The sequence below is a fragment of the Mus caroli genome, chromosome 12 (genome assembly GCF_900094665.2).
Source record: "Mus caroli chromosome 12, CAROLI_EIJ_v1.1, whole genome shotgun sequence".
Lineage (NCBI taxonomy): Eukaryota > Metazoa > Chordata > Mammalia > Rodentia > Muridae > Mus > Mus caroli.
In genome coordinates, this window is record NC_034581.1 from 81,625,819 (window position 1) to 81,643,879 (window position 18,061).

Genomic DNA, 18,061 nt, shown 5'->3' on the forward strand with positions numbered 1-18,061 from the left:
CATGATATAAGGAATGATTCTCCTCTAGGGAAAAAAAGAAACCAGGTGCCCCCAAATAAAAAAAAAAAAAAACAAAAAAAAAAAAAAAAAAAAAAAAAACATTAAAAACAATCCCAGTTCCTAAGACACTAGGAACACCATGACCACTAGAGACTTTGGCTTACACAAACATACACCCTTCCTTTTACCAAAACCTCAGCAACAAATACCGGCGCTGCATGGTAAAAACACATTCTTGTTATTCTGCATACTGACAAACTCCTGAAGGAATAAAGTACACTGAAAGACTCAAACCCTCAGTTCAATAACAAATGAATATCCACTCATTTTCCCCTGCTGTTTTCTAAGATAACAAAAAGTGTCTTTCTGTCTCCTCCCTTTTCAGTGTCCCCACATTAACTCAGCTCATTTTCTACTGGGAAGTGGCAGCACACTCCCAATTTTGAGCAGTTTTAAAGTTTCACTCCCGAGTCTATAAAACCCCACTAAAGTAGCATTGCCCCCGAGCTTTAGAGACGAAGCTTAAGTCCAGGCCTGAGTTTCTTTCGAATGCAGCATTTCTAACACGTGAGGTAGACCTGCAGGCCAAGGACCTTTTAATAGCCTGTGGCTTATAGTTTGGCTGTAATAGCTGCTTACAGCTCCGATAACCAAAAATGTTGCCAGATGTTGCCAGATGTCTCCTGGGGTGTCAAATTGCTCCTGGTTAAGATCCACCACTCTACCCCAAGGAGGGTCCTTGGTTATTACTGGATGTTCAGTCAAATCTTTGACCTTCACCTCCAGATTCAGCCAGATATTTGCAGACCTTCCCACCCAACAAACATCTGAAACACAAGGTGTTAAGAGCACTCCAGGAATATGTCAGAAAATAGATCTGATATAAAGCAAAGACACTCGGGTATGCTCGCCACAAACGTGAGAAAATGAAAGACACGTTAATGTGTATGTAATTTATAATTATTGGCACATAGAAGGGGCAGTTGCTTATAAAACATATACCTCTATAAGGGCTTATATGTTTAATCTTTATAATCTTTCAGAAAGTACACTTAACTTTTTTCCCCTTTTCATTCTTGGTAGCACTAGGGACTAACCCAGGGACCTCTCAAATGAACTCTACCGCTGAACTACATCCCACCCTAATTAGAATTTTTATTACCATAATATCAAATATATGTTAGCATTGTTTACCACAGAGCACAAAAAAAAACTTAAAAATAGAAAAGACAAAATGTATTAGGATGTTTTCTTTTTTTTTTAATATTTTTTTATTACGTATTTTCCTCAATTACATTTCCAATGCTATCCCAAAAGTCCCCCATACCCTCCCCCCAACTCCCCTACCCACCCATTCCCACTTTTTGGCCCTGCCGTTCCCCTGTACTGGAGCATTTAAAGTTTGCAAGTCCAACGGGCCTCGCTTTCCAGTGATGGCCGACTAGGCCATCTTTTGATACATATGCAGCTGGAGACACGAGCTCCGGGGTACTGGTTAGTTCATAATGTTGTTCCAAGGATATTTTCAATAAAAATATTGTCAGTGATTCACAGCTGGGGGGGGGGGAGGGGTGCTCGTGCAACACCACACACCAGGGGCATGGAGAAAAGCCACTATGTTGAAAGATAGCAACCAGGAATACCTTTTCTAGTAATTTAGTTGTACTAAATCAGACTTTAATCTCCTCCTAGACAATTGCTTTGTACAGCGGGCATCTTGGGTTGCACATCAAGTACTTTAGTCACAGTGGCTCACGATCCTCCTACCGGTGCTGTACGGCACAGGTACTTTTGGAACCCACATCTTATACAAGAGGAAAGAAACTCAGACATGTTTAGAGAAGTTTAACCAATTGTCCAAGGTCACTAAAAGTGAGGATTCACATTCCAACTAAACATCCGGAATCCATAGCAGTACCTCAGTCACTGTGACATCTACTTTGAGATCTCGATAAAACCAGTCACTTGCACTTAAGTGTGACCAGATCTCTCCCCTTTTAGTCGCACGCCCCTGTGGTGGTCACAAGGCTGAAAGGTAACAGCGCGATAGACAGTGCCTATAGCTTTTGGACACTTAAGTAAATTCACACGAAGGAACTTGTGTGGTCTGAAATGGAGACACCGGTCCAAGCAAGAGGAGGGGTGGGTCTCGGAGAACGAGAGACATCACCAAAATTTCTACTGCAGCCTCTAGTTCCTGCCTTTGCTTTCACTATCAGGCTCCTTCGAGACCTCAAAGCCTCCCTATTCTGGCTGCTTTCCATCTCTCCCACTCTGAAGGATGCAAGGGACGGAGGCTGGGCGCGGGGGCCTACGCTAGGGCAAAGCGGGGTTCTGAGCAGAAGGCGGGCGCCCCAGCAGACGCCGGCAGGAGCGCGCGAAAAGGCAAGCGTAGGGGACAGAGGTGGGGTCGCGCGGGGAGCCAAGGACAGGGGCGGGGGTGAGAGCGGCGGGAATGAGGTGGGATGCGGACCCCGACTGAAGCCAAAGAGGCGCGGCGGAAGGAGCCGGACTGCCAAGCCGGGTGCTCCGAGAAAGGAAGCGGGACTGGAACCGGGGCATTTCCAAACCGAGTAGAAAACGACCTCGAGCGCAGCCGCGGGCCCCGTGACGGTGGGGACCCCGGTCGCCCGAGGTGCGCGGCCCCGAGCCCAGAGGCACCCACCCTTGCAGCGCCCGGGGCCTTGCGTACCTGAGGCGGCCGCCTGGCTCTCCTCCACTCCCCGTCGGTCCCCGACGCTGCCCGCCGACCCTCGGCGAGCTGCGGGGCTCCAGAAGGCCGGTCCCTCAGCTGCCTGCCGGTCAGACATCTGCAGCCCGCGCCGGGAGCGGCTCCGCAGCCGGCGGCTTGCGGCTCCGGAAACAGCCGAAGGCGAAGCGAGCGCGGCAGAGGAGAGCCGAGCGGAGCCGAAGCGAGCCACGGGCCGGAAGGAGCGGCTGGGCAGCAGAGGGGTAGCGCTGGCCTGACACGTGAGAGGGGCGGGGGGCGGGGAAGTTACTACGCGCTTTTTTGGTCGCCGGTTTTTACAGTCCGCACTTGGAAGGATCGACAAAATCTCGGGAAGAGTCAGGAAAACCCCGCCGGAAATCGTGGTATCCATAGAGACGCTGTCGGAAGTTGAGGTTGCTAGGAGGCCTTGGGCGCATCGACTGACATGTCTGAAGTCTCAGGAGATTATAATTCTGACTCCGATGAGAGTCTGAGTCTGCAGCCTAAAAGAACTAAATCTGGTAAATTACATAATGCTAACGCAGACACCATGTTTGAGGTAAGCTCTAAGCTGTCCCCAAATACTGGCCGAGACCCAGGAAATATAGGAAATGTGCCACTAGAACCAACCAGGCCACACAAGGAGGATTTGGTGCCCGTAGGTAAAAATCATGAGGTGCCAGACCTACAACGACAGGACGTTTCAGTAGGTGTGTTCCAAGGACCATCTACAAGAACAGGTACACAGCTACCAACAAAAATAGATCCAGAGCAGAAGACACCAGATATTCGAAGTGAAAAACTAAGAAAATCAGTTGAAGAGGAAGCTCTACCTCCATCCAAGATGACCAAATCGGAAAAGAAACAAAAAGAGTCAATTAAAGGAAAAAGTACAGAGCCATATGAGGTAACTAAACCTAAGTTCCCAGACCGGAAGCTAAGGAAGTCTACTGAGGAAGCAGATCTCAAACCTCCAGAGGAGCTTCACTTCAAGTTCACAGAGCAGTCAGGCACAGAGCAACCTGAGCAGACTAAGTTCCCAGACAAGAAACTAAGACAGTCAACTAAAAAGAAAGTCTCAGGGCCACTGGAGGATTTTGAAGAAGAATCAAGAAGATCAATTGATGAAGCAAGTCTAGAATTACCACAAAAGAGACCATTAAAGGCTTCAAAAAAAGCACAAAAAAGCTCTTTTGATGAAAATTTTCCAGAGATGCTAGAACAGATTACTGCAGAACTACTAGATGACCAAGAGGAGACACAAGAAGAGTCCATTAAGGAGAAAGTTCCAGAATCATTAGGGGACAGGAAACCATCAGCTCAAAAGCACAAGGTGAGAAAATCAAGTGAAAGGTCTAAATTAAAGGACACAGTAATAGAGCCAAGTAAGGACAAGGACCCAGTGCTACAAACACAGACTGAATTTCCAAAGGAGAAACTAATAAAGACAACGGAGAAAACGGGTGACAAGCCACAGCAAATAACTGATCCAGACATTCAAGAGAAGTCGCAGCCAGAACCAACCGAGAAAAATCTAGAGTTACCAAATAAACCCAAGCCAGGAGAGGAGAGAGACCTCCCCAAGGAAGACAAACCAGAATCAAGCAAACCTAAGTATCCTGCAGGCAAAGATGAGCTAGCATTACCAGCCAAGATTAAAACTGAGTTTATAGTAGGATCTCCTAGAGAAAGTGTCGAATCCTTCAGTACATTGTACGAAACCCAGGAGTTCCTCAAAGACCTTCAGACTGACATGAACGAACTGTTCCCAGTCATTGCTGCTTCAGAGTCTCAGACAGAACTGAGGGATTCTACAGTGTTACCCCAGGAGGTGGAGCTACTAGGACGTAAAGAAACCAAGCCAAGTCTTACCCCAGAGTTTGAGCATCTTACCTGGAGCCCAGAAAGGGTTGCAGAGTGGATTAGTGATCTAGGCTTCCCTCAATACAAGGTATATACAAAAGCAATGGTTTTGAAGTTCATGCTCTAATCCCATTTTTCTCTAGGACTGACATGTTCTCTTGCCTCTAACAGAGAAGTCCTGGACTGTGGGGGAAGTCAATTTGGATTGTGTGTCTTTTTCTGTCTTGTGCGTGTGATAGTGAAGATTGGACCTCCTGCATTAGCACATGTCAAACATACATGTTCAGCCTATAACTGAGATATATAGATATAGGTAAATAGTATTTTAGAAGAAAAAGTTTTATTTGATTTTCCTATTCATCCCAATTATTATAATTCTCTTTGTTCCTTGTATAGAGGTTTAAAAATGTATAGAGTCCCCTTTGTATATAAATCTATAGTTTTAATATATTTTGTTCAAAATTAGGTCTTTCTGTTAAGATGTCTCAGTGGCAATGCCCTCACCTGAATTTATACTCTTTTTAGTTGTCTGCCCAAATATGTCATATGTATTATAAACACTTAAAAGCATTAATGCATATTAGCTATCCACCCAAATTGGTTTTATCGACAACAACAACAAAAAGTGTGCTCTTCTGAATTTATTGATGCTGACTATAGCATTAGGTTGTCACAAAACAGGATCTGAAACCTTTTGTACCTTCTGTATTTAAAAATGTCTTTGTAATGCTATCACTCAGGAGACACAGACAGGCAGGTCATCAGGGATTGGAGGCCAGCCTGGGTTATAAACTGAGTTCCAGCTCAGCTGGAACAGAGTGACAGCTTTTCTCGACCCTGCCTTCACACACACACACACACAGTCATTGTCTCAAGAAGAAAAGAAAATCAGTTACAACACACAACATGCAAAAGCAGATTGAAGCCACTGCCTGAAATTTAACCCAGCACTTCTATTAAAAAAATAAATAAATAAATTAGCAAAAACTGTGGTTTTGTCCCTTTTTTGCTTCCAGTCACCATAATGCATGTTTAAGAGCTGTTCTTGCTTTGACAGGAGTGTTTTACTGAAAACTTCATCAATGGTCAAAAACTCATCCACGTAAACTGCTCCAACCTTCCTCAGATGGGAATAACTGACTTTGAAGACATGAAGGTGAGTTTGTGCATGGCATTTCCTTGTGCCAAGTGCTAGGACACTGCTACTCGCTGCCTGCCCCATCTTTCCCTGTTCTGATCCATTCTTGTCATCATACGCTCATCCCTCAGACTCACTGTGGTCGCTTCCTCCTGCAGCACTTGCACTGCCTGGTGTTTTACTGCCTCGTACCTAGGATACCGCAGTAGCTTCCCGCCTTCCTGCCTTTAGCCTCTCTTAGTAAGCCTGTGGGACTCAAAGATTATACTTTTAGATCTTGATTTCCAACTACTTACACACTGTTAAGAAACCCTCTCTGATCTCCCTGGTGTGAGATAGGCCCAACCCTTGGTTTAGGATTCCAGGCTCTCTGTAAGTTTGCTCTAGCCACCATTCTTTCTTGGCGCCCGCCCTGCCACTCCTCCGCCTGACTCTTCTCCAGCCTGCCAGGTCTAACCCCCAGCCTAATTCATAGCCTACTAGTGTATGCTCCCTCTATTGGAGATCTTTGCTAAGTTCTCCTTCCCTTGAATCATGCTTTAGGACCAATTCTTCCCCATCTCCACAGGAGGTTGCTCTTGACCTTGCTGTCCAAAGTAACCTCTCTCCCAGAGCTCTCAGTAACGTTTCATGCCTTTGCTACTCATTTAGTACTTATGTAATAGCATCTGTACTTCACCCACTTTGCTGCCAGGAGCATCTACCATATCACATTTAATTTCCTGATTGGCTGTCCCTGAAATGACAGGAATATTAATTTGCATCCCGCATTGTTATAAAAGACCCCTTCCCCATAACTTATGTCACCCACATAAGGTCTCAGCTTCCCTGTTTGCCCATCTGGTCCCACACAGGCAATCCATTGGACACATTGTCTTATTCCTGATAACTTTCCAATTCCTATAATTCCTTCTGAAGTGGCCAGTCTGGATGCCAAGACTTTGGGGAAAGTCCACTAACATCAGCTCCTGGATCTAACAACTCTTCTATGTCAGCGCCATTCATTTGCACTATTAATCTGAGTCTCTGATCATTAGCCATTGCTTGCCAGAACACACATTTTCCAGTACTCCCAAAAGCTCCCGTCCTTTCCACTGAAACACCCTTGTCCTGAATGTAAAGAAACAACAGTTGAGCACTTCTTTCTCCTATATCAATTTGCATCTCCTTTTTCACATACGCCATGATTCTAATTTCTTCCTTGCTATACCCATCTACTATACCAGGATGCACAGTAAGTCCTTGAGAAGTTAACCCACTTCTGCCCAAGATTATTCCCACTGTTCCTGAGTACAAAACCATGCACACCAGTGATTAACTTGTAACATTCAACTTTTGGGGATAGGGTAAAAGGCACATCTGTGGCCAGATCCAAAGCTACACTCCCTTCTGTAGCATGTATGAGATCAGAAATACTTAACTTTCATTTTCTTGCCTACATGGTGCTTTCTGGCTGACCAAAGGAAGGTGGTTAGTATTTTTTATTGCAGAGCCTCCAGCTGACAGTCCCCTCTGCTTATCAGGCAAGTGGTTGCCCTCGTACGACCCTCTCGGACCAGCAATCCTTTGACTAAAGTTTGCCCTTTCTAAGGCAGCTATAATAATACCCTGGAAACTTTTGTTGTTCATAATAGCCAGAACCTACTTGTTCTGTCTATGAACACCATATTCTCTAGAGTCAATGGACCTGCTATTTTAAGCTCTGAATCTTCTAGCCTTACAATGCTTTTGTAAATAGCTAAATTCACCACAATTAAAGCATCGGGCATGTTGATTTCTAAGACTTCTAACTATAGCTTGCCCTATATTAGCATAATGTTCCTGAGTGCCAATATCAGTTGTCTCTCTTAACTGTTCCTCTATTGGGACTCCTCATGCTTTCAATGGTCTGGTTGCTCTCTTTTATTCCGTATTTGTGTTTTCAAAGGCCAAGATTTCTATCAATGACTGTCTGGTTTCTGGGTCTGATATAGATAGCTCTATACAGCTAAACCCAGTCTCTGTAAGAATTTGGTAAATGCTTCTGCAGGCCCCTGTATTACCTTCATAAATTAGGTATATTTTACCCTGGCTCCTCAACCAAACCCTGGGCTCTTTTTTTTGTTTTGTTTTGTTTTTTGTTTTGTGTTGTTGTAAGCCGGCCCAGCCTACATGAAGCGGGTACTCCTGGAAGGCAGGCTGGGGCTGAAGGAGAGACTTGACGGCGGGAGAAGTAATGAGGCCAAGACAAATTTTCTCTGATTAAGGCCTGCGAGTTTACTAAGAGACTATGCTTATAAGGGGGAAAGCCCATTCCCGACCCCCACCCCCCCCCCCCCCCCCCCCCCCCCCCCCCCCCCCCCCCCCCCCCCCCCCCCCCCCCCCCGCCAGTCCATTCTTGGTGCCTCGAACCAGCCTGTAGGTGTCTCCAGAATGTCTCAAGGGTCTCTCAGCAGGTAGCAGAGTCTCAGAGAAGAGCAGCAGTAGTTGACATAACAATATAGCCATCTAAGTCAGAAGGCTAGGTGATCTCATATTCAGTGGCAGCAAAGTCTGAATCAGCCTGCTTCAAGGCTGAGGAAGGCTACAATTTGTTTTGTTTTTGAGACAGGGTTTCTCTGTGTAGCCCTGGCTATCCTGGAACTCACTCTGTAGACCAGGCTGGCCTCGAACTCAGAAATCCACCTGCCTCTGCCTCCCGAGTGCTGGGATTAAAGGCGTGCGCCACCACGCCCGGCTCAACTCAACATTTCTTTAACAAATTGAGAGTGCAAGCTGGGCTGGAGAGATGTCTCAGCAGTTTAGAGCACTGACTGCTCTTCCAGAGGTTCTGAGTTCAATTCCCAGCAACCACATGATAGCTCACAACCATCTGTAATGGGATCCAATGCCTTCTTCTGGTGTGTCTGAAGACAGCTACAGTGCACTCATGTACATAAAATAAATAAATAATAAATATTAAAAAGAAAACAGAAAACAGAGTGCAAACCATATACTATCACAGCCTCTTTAAAATTCTTTAGATGTAGCATATATATTGGATACCAGTTCAGTTCATTCCAGGCAGGAATACCATCATTAGCAGGCACATGCTGCACAGACTGGGAAGGTTGAAGGTGCCTGTGTAGGCCCAAGCACTCTGGTGGTACACTCTCTTGGCTGAAGACCATCTGGTTGTACCTGGACATTTCCTGTTCTTCCAGACCCCCGGTTTTGTGAAGGTGCTCTGGGCGCCTGGCAGTGAGAGTGTGTGGAGCAGGCACATAATCTGAGAGGACCATGCCGTGGCTAATGCCATTGCCCTTTCATGTTAACATCCAGAAAGTGGTGCCACTCTCTGAATTTAGGGTTCTTCCTGCTGGGATCATCCAGGTCTGTGAGAACCAGGATGTATAGAGTTTCCCTGGATCAAGGCTATCCTATGGAATGTTCCTGGGCCTAATCCTAACCCAGGTGGGCCCACTTCGCCCAGCCCATCCTCCTCCACCATGGCAGCATGCTCTAGGGCCACTCATCCACCTCTTGCAAGCTCATCAGCAGGCTTGGCGTCAGCAAGAATGAGGACACAGCACGCGGAGTCCCTAGTACCACAGACCCAAGTCCTATTTGTAACTTTCTCTGACAATGAGAAACATGGCTCTTTCTATCAATAAGCATATGCCCTTTTAAGAGACAATTTTACCAAATAAAGCACAATGTTTGTATACACTTGGTTTTGTCCCTAAGATTTACAGTATCTATACAAAGCTCGACTCTCCAAAGGGAAAGCAATGCATGCGAGCCTCTTTCCTTCCTACCACTTCAGAGGGATTATACCCTAAGTTTGTAATGCTCATCTGTAGTCCAGCCTATTGGCCCAACACTTGACTTTTCTCAGTTTCATGCAGTAAAGTCATTCTCTGTTCTGTGTGATTCTGTGGATGTTAATAAATGCTTAGAGGCATGTACCTACCCCCAAAGAATCAGTTTCCTCAAATTCAAACTTCTGGGTCCCCATCACTGTCAGCCCTTCTCTAGTCTCTGAATCTTGGCAATAATCTATTTGTCCCTATTCATTTTGGGTTTTTTTTTCCCCAAAATGTTGCATAAACAGAAGCTGGATGTGGCTCACACACGCTGTCCCATCACGCAAGAGGATGCAGCACTTTAGAATTGTGTTTCCTGCCAGGCAGTGGTGGTGCATGCCTTTAATCCCAGCACTTGGGAGGCAGAGGCAGGCGGATTTATGAGTTCAAGGCCAGCCTGGCCTACAGAGTGAGTTCCAGGACAGCCAGAGCTATACAGAGAAATACTTTCTCGGGGAAAAAAAAAAAAAAAGATTTTCTTTTTTTTTTTTTTTTTTAAATTTTTTTTTTTTTTTTTTTTTTTTAAGATTTATTTATTTATTATATGTAAGTACACTGTAGCTGTCTTCAGACACTCCAGAAGAGGGCACCAGATCTCGTTACAGATGGTTGTGAGCCACCATGTGGTTGCTGGGATTTGAACTCTGGACCTTCGGAAGAGCAGTCGGGTGCTCTTACCCACTGAGCCATCTCACCAGCCCAAGATTTTCATTTCCTAAGGCCATTTTGTAAGCCTATTAAAGCTTTCTTATTACTTCATTCTCTCATTGTAAGAATATGAGTAATTAGTTTTCAAGAGACATGGAAAACTGAATGAAGCTTTGATTTCCTTGTATTTTCAAGTTAGTCCCACTAAAAACCTTGCTTTTATTTCAGGCAATATCGTACCACACCCGAGTGCTGCTGGGGATCGAGGAACCACTGTTCAGCCGCAGCATCAGCCTTCCCTACAGAGACAACAAGGGCTTGTTCTTTGAGCAGAAAGGGCACAGTGGAGTAAAGTCTGATTCCTTGACCTTGGCAAAATTTGTTGAAGCAGCAGGATTACAGGAGTATAATCCAGAGATAAAAGCCGAGGAAAAGAAAGAAGACACAGTGCCAGAAAACACCTTGGAAGAAAATGAGGCAATATATCAGATTTTGACAACATGAGGCATTGCTAGACAAGGCGCAGTAGGAAAGCCATTTCACTTAGCTGGATAGATCAAACTAGGGCTGGGGAGATAGCTCAGTGGTTAAGACCACTAGCTGCTTTTCCAGAGGACAGGGGTTCAATTCCAAGCAGCCTCATAGCAGTTCACAACTGTCTGTAACTCCAGTTCCAGGGGATCCAACCCCCTCATGCAGACACATATGCAGGCAAAACACCAATGCACATAAAATAAAAATAAATTATTGTTTTACAAAAAGAAAGAAAGATCAAACGACATTCCCTTGAGGTAAAGGTGTAATCTTTGCCAGTTTTCTTTCTCTCCTTTTCATTAAGGATGAGAGTTAGAACTGATGGCTCCAGTCTTTTTTTTTTTTTCTTAAACTTTTTTATTATTTAAATGCATTTTATTATTATTATTTATTATCATTTAAATGCATTTTATACATCAAACATATTAGTAATACTGAGTATTTTAAGAATCAAATAATACATAAAAAATTTTGTTCAACTTTTATTTTCATATCCTTTCATACCCTAAAAATATCATTAATGAATATTTAATACTATCCATAACTGAGGATCCTATATCTAATGTTGAATACTAAATTGTTTCAAAACATGCAAAATATTCTTTGGGAATTAAGCATAGTAAAAGCATAAAATATTAAAAATGAATCATTAAGAAATATAGTCAAAAGCCCTTATCGACATATGAGAGAGTATTTAAAACACATTATATATCTGTGTACATTGTCTAATAATCAGTTTACTTTAAAAAGATTATCAGTGTTTCTAGGAAAGAAATTATTTTATCAGTGAGTATATTTTAAAAATTTCAAAATAGCAAAAACTTTTTAAAGTTAAACATTAAGAGAGTGCTAATTTCAAGCACAGTGAGACAAATTATTAATAATATTTCCATGATGTTTGTAGAACATGATTTTAGTATTTTCAACTATTAATATTCAACAAACAGGATAATCATTTTAAGATATATTTTGCTGTTATGTCTCCCTTTTCATTTCTGATTTTATTAATTTGGATATTGTCTCTGTGCACTCTGGTTAGTCTGGCTAAGGGTTTGTCTATCTTGTTGATTTTCTCAAAGAACTAGCTCCTGGTTTTGTTGATTCTTTGTATAGTTCTTTTTGTTTCTATTTGGTTGATTTCAGCCCTGAGTTTGATTATTTCCTGCCATCTATTCCTCTTGGGTGTATTTGCTTCTTTTTGTTCTAGAGCTTTCAGGTGTGCTGTCAAGCTGCTAATGTAAGATCTTGCCAGTTTCTTCTTGGAGGCACTCAAAGCTATAAGTTTTCCTCTCACCACTGCTTTCATTGTATCCCCTATAAGTTTTGGTATGATGTGTCTTCATTTTCATTAAATTCTAAAAAGCCTTTAATTTATTTATTTCTTCCTTGACCAAGTTATCATTGAGTAGAGTGTTGTTCAGCTTCCATGTGTATGTGTGTTTTCTATTGTTTTTGTTAGTATTTTAGACCAGCCTTAGTCTGTGGTGATCTGATAGGATGCATGGGATTATTTTAATCTTCTTGTATCTGATGAGGCCTGTTTTGTGACCAATTATGTGGTCANTTTTGGAGAAGGTACCATTTGGGGCTGAGAAAAAGGTATATTCTTTTGCTTTAGGATGAAATGGACTATAAATTTCTTTTAGATTCATTTGGTTCATAACTTCTGTTAATTTCACTGTGTCTCTGTTTAGTTTCTGTTTCCATGATCTGTCCATTGCTGAGAGCAGAATATTGAAGTCTCCCACTATTATTGTGTGGGGTATGATGTATGCTTTGAGCTTTAGTAAAGTTTCTTTTATGAATGTGGGTAGCCTTGCATTTGGAGCATAGATGTTCAGAATTTAGAATTCATCTTGGTAGATTTTTCCTTTGACCAGTATGAAGTGTCCTTCCTTATCTTTTTTGATAACTTTTGGTTCAAAGTAGATTTTATTGGATATTAGAATGGCTACTCCAGCTTGTTTCTTGGGACCATTTGCTTGGAAAATTGTTTTCCAACCTTTTACTCTGAGGTAGTGTCTGTCTTTGTCACTGAGGTGCGTTTCCTGTATGTAGCAAAATGCTGGGTCCTGTTTANGTATCCAGTCTGTTAGTCTATGTCTTTTTGGGGGAATTGAATCCATTGATGTTAAGAGAAATTAAGGAAACGTGATTGTTACTTCCTGTTATTTTTGTTGTTAGAGGTGGAATTATGTTTGTGTGGCTGTCTTCTTTTGAGTTTGTTGAAAGATTACTTTCTTGATATTTCTAGGGTGTAGTTTCCGTCCCTGTGTTGGAGTTTTCCATCTATTATCCTTTGTAGTGTTGGATTTATGGGAAGATTTTGTGTAAATTTGGTTTTGTCATGGGATATCTTTGTTTCTCTAATTGAGAGTTTTGCTGGGTATAGTAGCCTGCGCTGGCATTTGTGTTCTCTTAGGGTCTGTATGACATCTGCCCAGGATCTTCTAGGTTTCATAGTCTCTGGTGAGAAGCCTGGTGTAATTCTGATAGCTCTGCCTTTATATGTTACTTGACCTTTTCCCCTTACTGCTTTTAATATTCTTTCTTTGCTTGGTTTTGATTATGTGACAGAAGGAATTTCTTTTCTGGTCTAGTCTATTTGGAGTTCTGTAGGCTTCTTGTATATTCATGGGCATCTCTTCCTTTAGGTTAGGGAAGCTTTCTTCTATAATTTTGTTGAAGATATTTACTGGCACTTTAAGTTGGGAATCTTGGCTCTCTTCTATACCTATTATCCTTAGGTTTTGTCTTCTCGTTGTGTCCTGGATTTTCTGGATGTTTTGGGTTAGGGGCTTTTTGTTTTTTGCATTTTCTTTACTGTTGTGTCAATGTTTTCTATGGTATCTTCTGCACCTGAGATTCTCTCTTTTATCTCTTGTATTCTGTTGGTGATGCTTGCATCTATGACTCCTAATCTCTTTCTAAGTTTCCTAACTCCAGGATTGTTTCCCTTTGTGATTTCTTTATTGTTTCTATTTCCATTTTTAGATATTTAATGGTTTTGTTCATTTCCTTTGCCTGTTTGATTGTGCTGTCCTATAATAAGGGATTTTGTGTGTGTGTGTTTCCTCTTTAAGGGCTTCTAGCTGTTTACCTGTATTCTCCTGTAATTCTTTAAGGGAGTTTTTATGTCCTTCTTAAAATCCTCTATCACTATCAGGAGAAGTGATATTAGATCCGAATCTTGCTTTTCTGGTGTGATGATGTATCCAGGACTTGCTATGGTAGAATTGGGTTCTTCCTGACACACAGCACCTTCCCTCTATTAAAGATAGCAGTATTTACCTTCCTTGATAATTTTCAGATCTTGTGTTAAATTCTAATACACCTAGTACTAAGATTTGTTAGGAGAAATTATAATTGAAAATACAATCTCAGCAAGGCATAGTACTGACCTTTAATCCTAGCACTAAGCATATGGAGGGGGGATGATCAGGAATCTGAGGCTAGTCTGAGGTACATGACAAGTCTCAGAAAGCCACATAAAGAAAATGATTTTTTAAACTCTCTTGCAGGAACTCTATGAGGCCACTTAAAGATGGGGGTGTGGCCTGACAGCAATGCTGCTGATCTGGGGTCACCCACACTTCTGTGTGTTGAACTGCCTGGGCCTGATGACCCCTGGCCTACATCAGATAAGAGCATGTCTTCGTCTGATTGCAATGATTCTAAGAATAAAAATGAAGACAGAGCCTAGAGAGTCGACTCAGCAGTTCAGAGTGCTGCCTGCTCCTCCCCTGCCCTCTTCTAATGTCCATGATCATCTAACAACTGTGGTGCACACAAACTCATAAAGACAAGCATGCATACACAGTACATAAGACTTTATGAAGTGGGGCTTAAAATGGTCCCAAAATATCAGTCAATTTCCAAAGTGTTTGTCTTCTTGGTTTACCATCTGACCCAAAGGACAACACCATGGAGCCAGGAACTGGAAGAGAAGAACATGAACCAGGTAACTAGTGATGTCAGTGAAAGGACAAAGGTGGCCTGAAAACAGTGAACATAAGCAGCGCCAGGAAGGAAGAGCAGAGCCCAGGAAGGGAATGAGAATGAGTGTGGGACTGAGTGGATTGGAGACCTTCCACTTACCTACATTGGAGTTAATGAACTATTACGGGCTGGAGAGATGACTCAGCAGTTAAGAACACTGACTGCTCTTCCAGAGGTCCTGAGTTCAGTTCCCAGCTAGTTCACAACTAGCTACAGTGTCCTCATATACATAAAGTAAATAAATTAATTTTAAAAAAATCTGTATACCAAGATGGCTGCCATGCTAGGTGTGATGGTACCACCTTTCATCTCAACCTTTGGAAGTCAGAGAGGGTAAGATCAGCTTCATATGGCATTGAGCTGGAGAGATGGCTCGGTGGCTAAGAGCACTGACTACTCTTGCAGAGGTCCCGAGTTCAATTCCCAGCAACCACATGGTGGCTCACATCCATCTGTAATGGGGTCTGATGCCCTCTTCTGGTGTGTCTGAAGACACCAACAGTGTACGCATATACATAAAATAAATCTTTTTTAAAAAGAAAGAAATATAGCAAGTAAGCAGACAAGCAGCAGAAGAGAGAAACAAACACCTTCATTGCAGCCTTGTTCCACACCAGGTGGAAAGAATCAAGGATGCTCATACATTCAGATCAGAGCCAGGTTTGGAACAAACAGGAAGCACAAAAGGCCTAGACACACACACTGACAGAAAAGGCAGCTGAGAATTGAGCTAGAAAACTTAATCCTCCATTTTTAAAAATTTGTTTATTTATGTGTGAGCATCCTGTCATGGTATCTTCAGACACATCAGAAGAGGACATCAGATCCCATTACAGACAGTTGTGAGCCACCATGTGGTTGCTGGGAATTGAACTCAGGACCTCTGGGAGAACAGTTAGTGCTCTTAACCACTGAGCCATCTCTCCAGCCCCTAATCTTCCACTTTCACATCCTAAATAATGACTGAAGAGCCAGCAATAGTAAGAGAGGTGATTGATAGAGAAGGTACATAGAGGCCTGGCAATGAGGTTCAGTGGGTAAAGGCTGGTGCCATGTAAGCCTGATAACCCCAGTTAGATCCCTAGAGCCATGGCAGCAGGAGAGAACCCATTGCCCATTGCCCTCTATATGTATGCTGCACCTATATCACACACACACACACACACACAAATATTTGTGAGAAAAGATATAACAAGGAAGGGTCACTATGTAATTCCAAAGGCAGAGCACTCATAAGCAAATACCTTCTTGGGTTGGAGAGATGGCTCAGTGGTTAAGAACTGTTCTGCAAGGGGCCCAGGTTCAGTTCCCAACACGAACATGGTGGCTAACAATCATTGATAACTCTAGTTCCAGAGGATCTGACCCACCTCTTCTGACCTCCTTGGGCACCAAGCACATGTGCACATACATACCAAAAAATCATATAAAATAAATACCTTCTGGGGTTGGAGAGAGAGATGGCTAAGCACAACTCCAGCTCCAAGGGATTTGATATTCTTATGGCCTCTTAGGTTCTACTGCTGTGAACAGACACCATGACCAAGGCAACTCTTATAAGGACATTTAATTGAGGCTGGCTTACAGGTTCAGAGCTTCAGTCTGTTATCATTAAGGTGGGAGCATGGCAGTATCCAGGCAGCCATGGTACAGGAAGAGCTGAGAGTTCTACATGTTCATCTGAAGGCCACTAGAAGACTGGCTTCCAAGCAGCTAAGAGGAAGGTATCTCAAAGGCCACGCCCACAGTAACACACCTCCTCCAACAAGGCCACACTTACTCCAACAAGGCTGTACCTCCTAATAGTGCCACTCCCTGGGCCAAGCATATTCAAACCACCACAGCCTCCATGGGCATCTGCAAGCAACACGGCAAATGCTTACACACACACACACACACACACACGTCATTTTTTAAAGTGCTTCTTGTTTAATAAGCAGTGGTTGTGAGGAGAAACATGTCTGTCTGGGCTACTGCCCACCCTTCCTGGAAAAGAACCCACTTTTGAAGGCATCTTTCAGGAAGACTCATGATTCCTGGAAAGTGTGTACCAATCATCTTTCTAAGGTTTATTTAAGAAAAAATAAGTTAGGCTTAGAAAATAATGAAACAAAGTGGGCCATGCTTTAAACATATTTGGAGGGAATTTCTACACAAAGTTAAAACACTAAGTTAAAAAACAAAAAAGAAAGTAAATACCTTAGAAGCTGATACAGTTGAAAGATGCACAAGCATTTGATCAGTAAATGAGAAACAGAACGAAATGCTACCACATAGAAACTGGTATAAAACATACTTAAATCTTGTGAGTCAAAAGGCTTACTCACTTGGAAGGAAAGAAACCACGTGACTGAAGGGAAATGACAGTATTTCTAAGTTTACCAAGAAACAAAACCAACACAGGCCTTGTGCCAGAGGCTATCCCCTATTTGTAGCACTTACAGCTATAACTGTGGGAAGCCTGAATTAGAAAATGGCAGTTGTTCTCCACATAGTGACAGAATACCAGAAATGTGTCTAGATGAAGAACTGAGGGCAACAAGACAAACTGTAGCAATGTCCATAATGTGTTAGGCAAAGCCTACCCATGGAGAAAGCCAAAATTCATCGTTTTCTTTTGTTTTTTGTTTTGTTTTGAGAGCTATGTAATTCTGGCTGTCCTGGAACTCTCTATAGACCAAGCTGGCCTCTAACTCACAGACCCCCATCTGCTCTGCCTCCTAAGCGCTGGGATTAAAGGCATGCACTGGGCTGGAGAGATGGCTCAGTGGGTAAGAGCATTGACTGCTTTTCCGAAGGTCATGAGTTCAAATCCCAGCAACCACATGGTGGCTCACAACCATCCATAATGAGATCTGATGCCCTCTTCTGGGATGTCTGAAGACAGCTACAATGTTCTTGCATATAGTAAATAAATCAATCAATCTTTGGGCCAGAGCAAGCGAGGCCAGAGAGAGTGGGCCAGAGAGAGAAGAAAAAGTGTTTGAAGACAGCTACATATAATCAATAAAGAAATCTAAACACAAAACAAAACAAAAAGGCATGCACCACCACTACAGCCTAGATGTATTTATCTTTTAAAAGGAGCAAATGTCTGTCAATTTTCCATCCTGGTATTGTGGGAGGCAGGGGAGAGGGGCAGCCCAGAAGACTCCTCATCTCTCTCATCTCTTTCTTCTTCTTCTTCTTCTTCTTCTTCTTCTTCTTCTTCTTCTTCTTCTTCTTCTTCTTCTTTTCTTCTCTTCTTCTTCTTCGTCTTCGTCTTCATCTTCGTCTTCTTTTCCTCTTCTTCTTCTTCTTCTTCTTCTTCTTCTTCTTCTTCTTCTTCTTCTTCTTCTTCTTCTT

At 42.8% G+C, this 18,061-nt stretch overlaps 2 protein-coding genes across 3 annotated transcripts in view; one reads left to right on the forward strand and one right to left on the reverse strand.

The window, feature by feature from the left end:
• The window catches only part of Tmed8 (transmembrane p24 trafficking protein family member 8), a 35,432-nt gene extending 32,353 nt beyond the window's left edge, over positions 1 to 3,079 (reverse strand). For both annotated transcript variants that reach the window (XM_029484616.1, XM_021179431.2), the window contains exon 1: positions 2,693 to 3,079. In XM_029484616.1, the coding sequence (XP_029340476.1) occupies positions 2,693 to 2,810 (118 nt within the window). In that variant the 5' untranslated portion in view covers positions 2,811 to 3,079. The remainder of the gene's footprint in view (positions 1 to 2,692) is intronic.
• Samd15 (sterile alpha motif domain containing 15) lies at positions 2,999 to 14,876 on the forward strand. The gene is made up of 4 exons (XM_021179178.2): positions 2,999 to 4,661; positions 5,631 to 5,729; positions 10,412 to 10,660; positions 14,239 to 14,876. The coding sequence occupies exons 1-4, from the start codon at positions 3,156 to 3,158 to the stop codon at positions 14,257 to 14,259; spliced, it is 1,875 nt and encodes a 624-aa protein (XP_021034837.1). The 5' UTR covers positions 2,999 to 3,155; the 3' UTR covers positions 14,260 to 14,876.
• Positions 14,877 to 18,061: the final 3,185 nt, after the last annotated feature.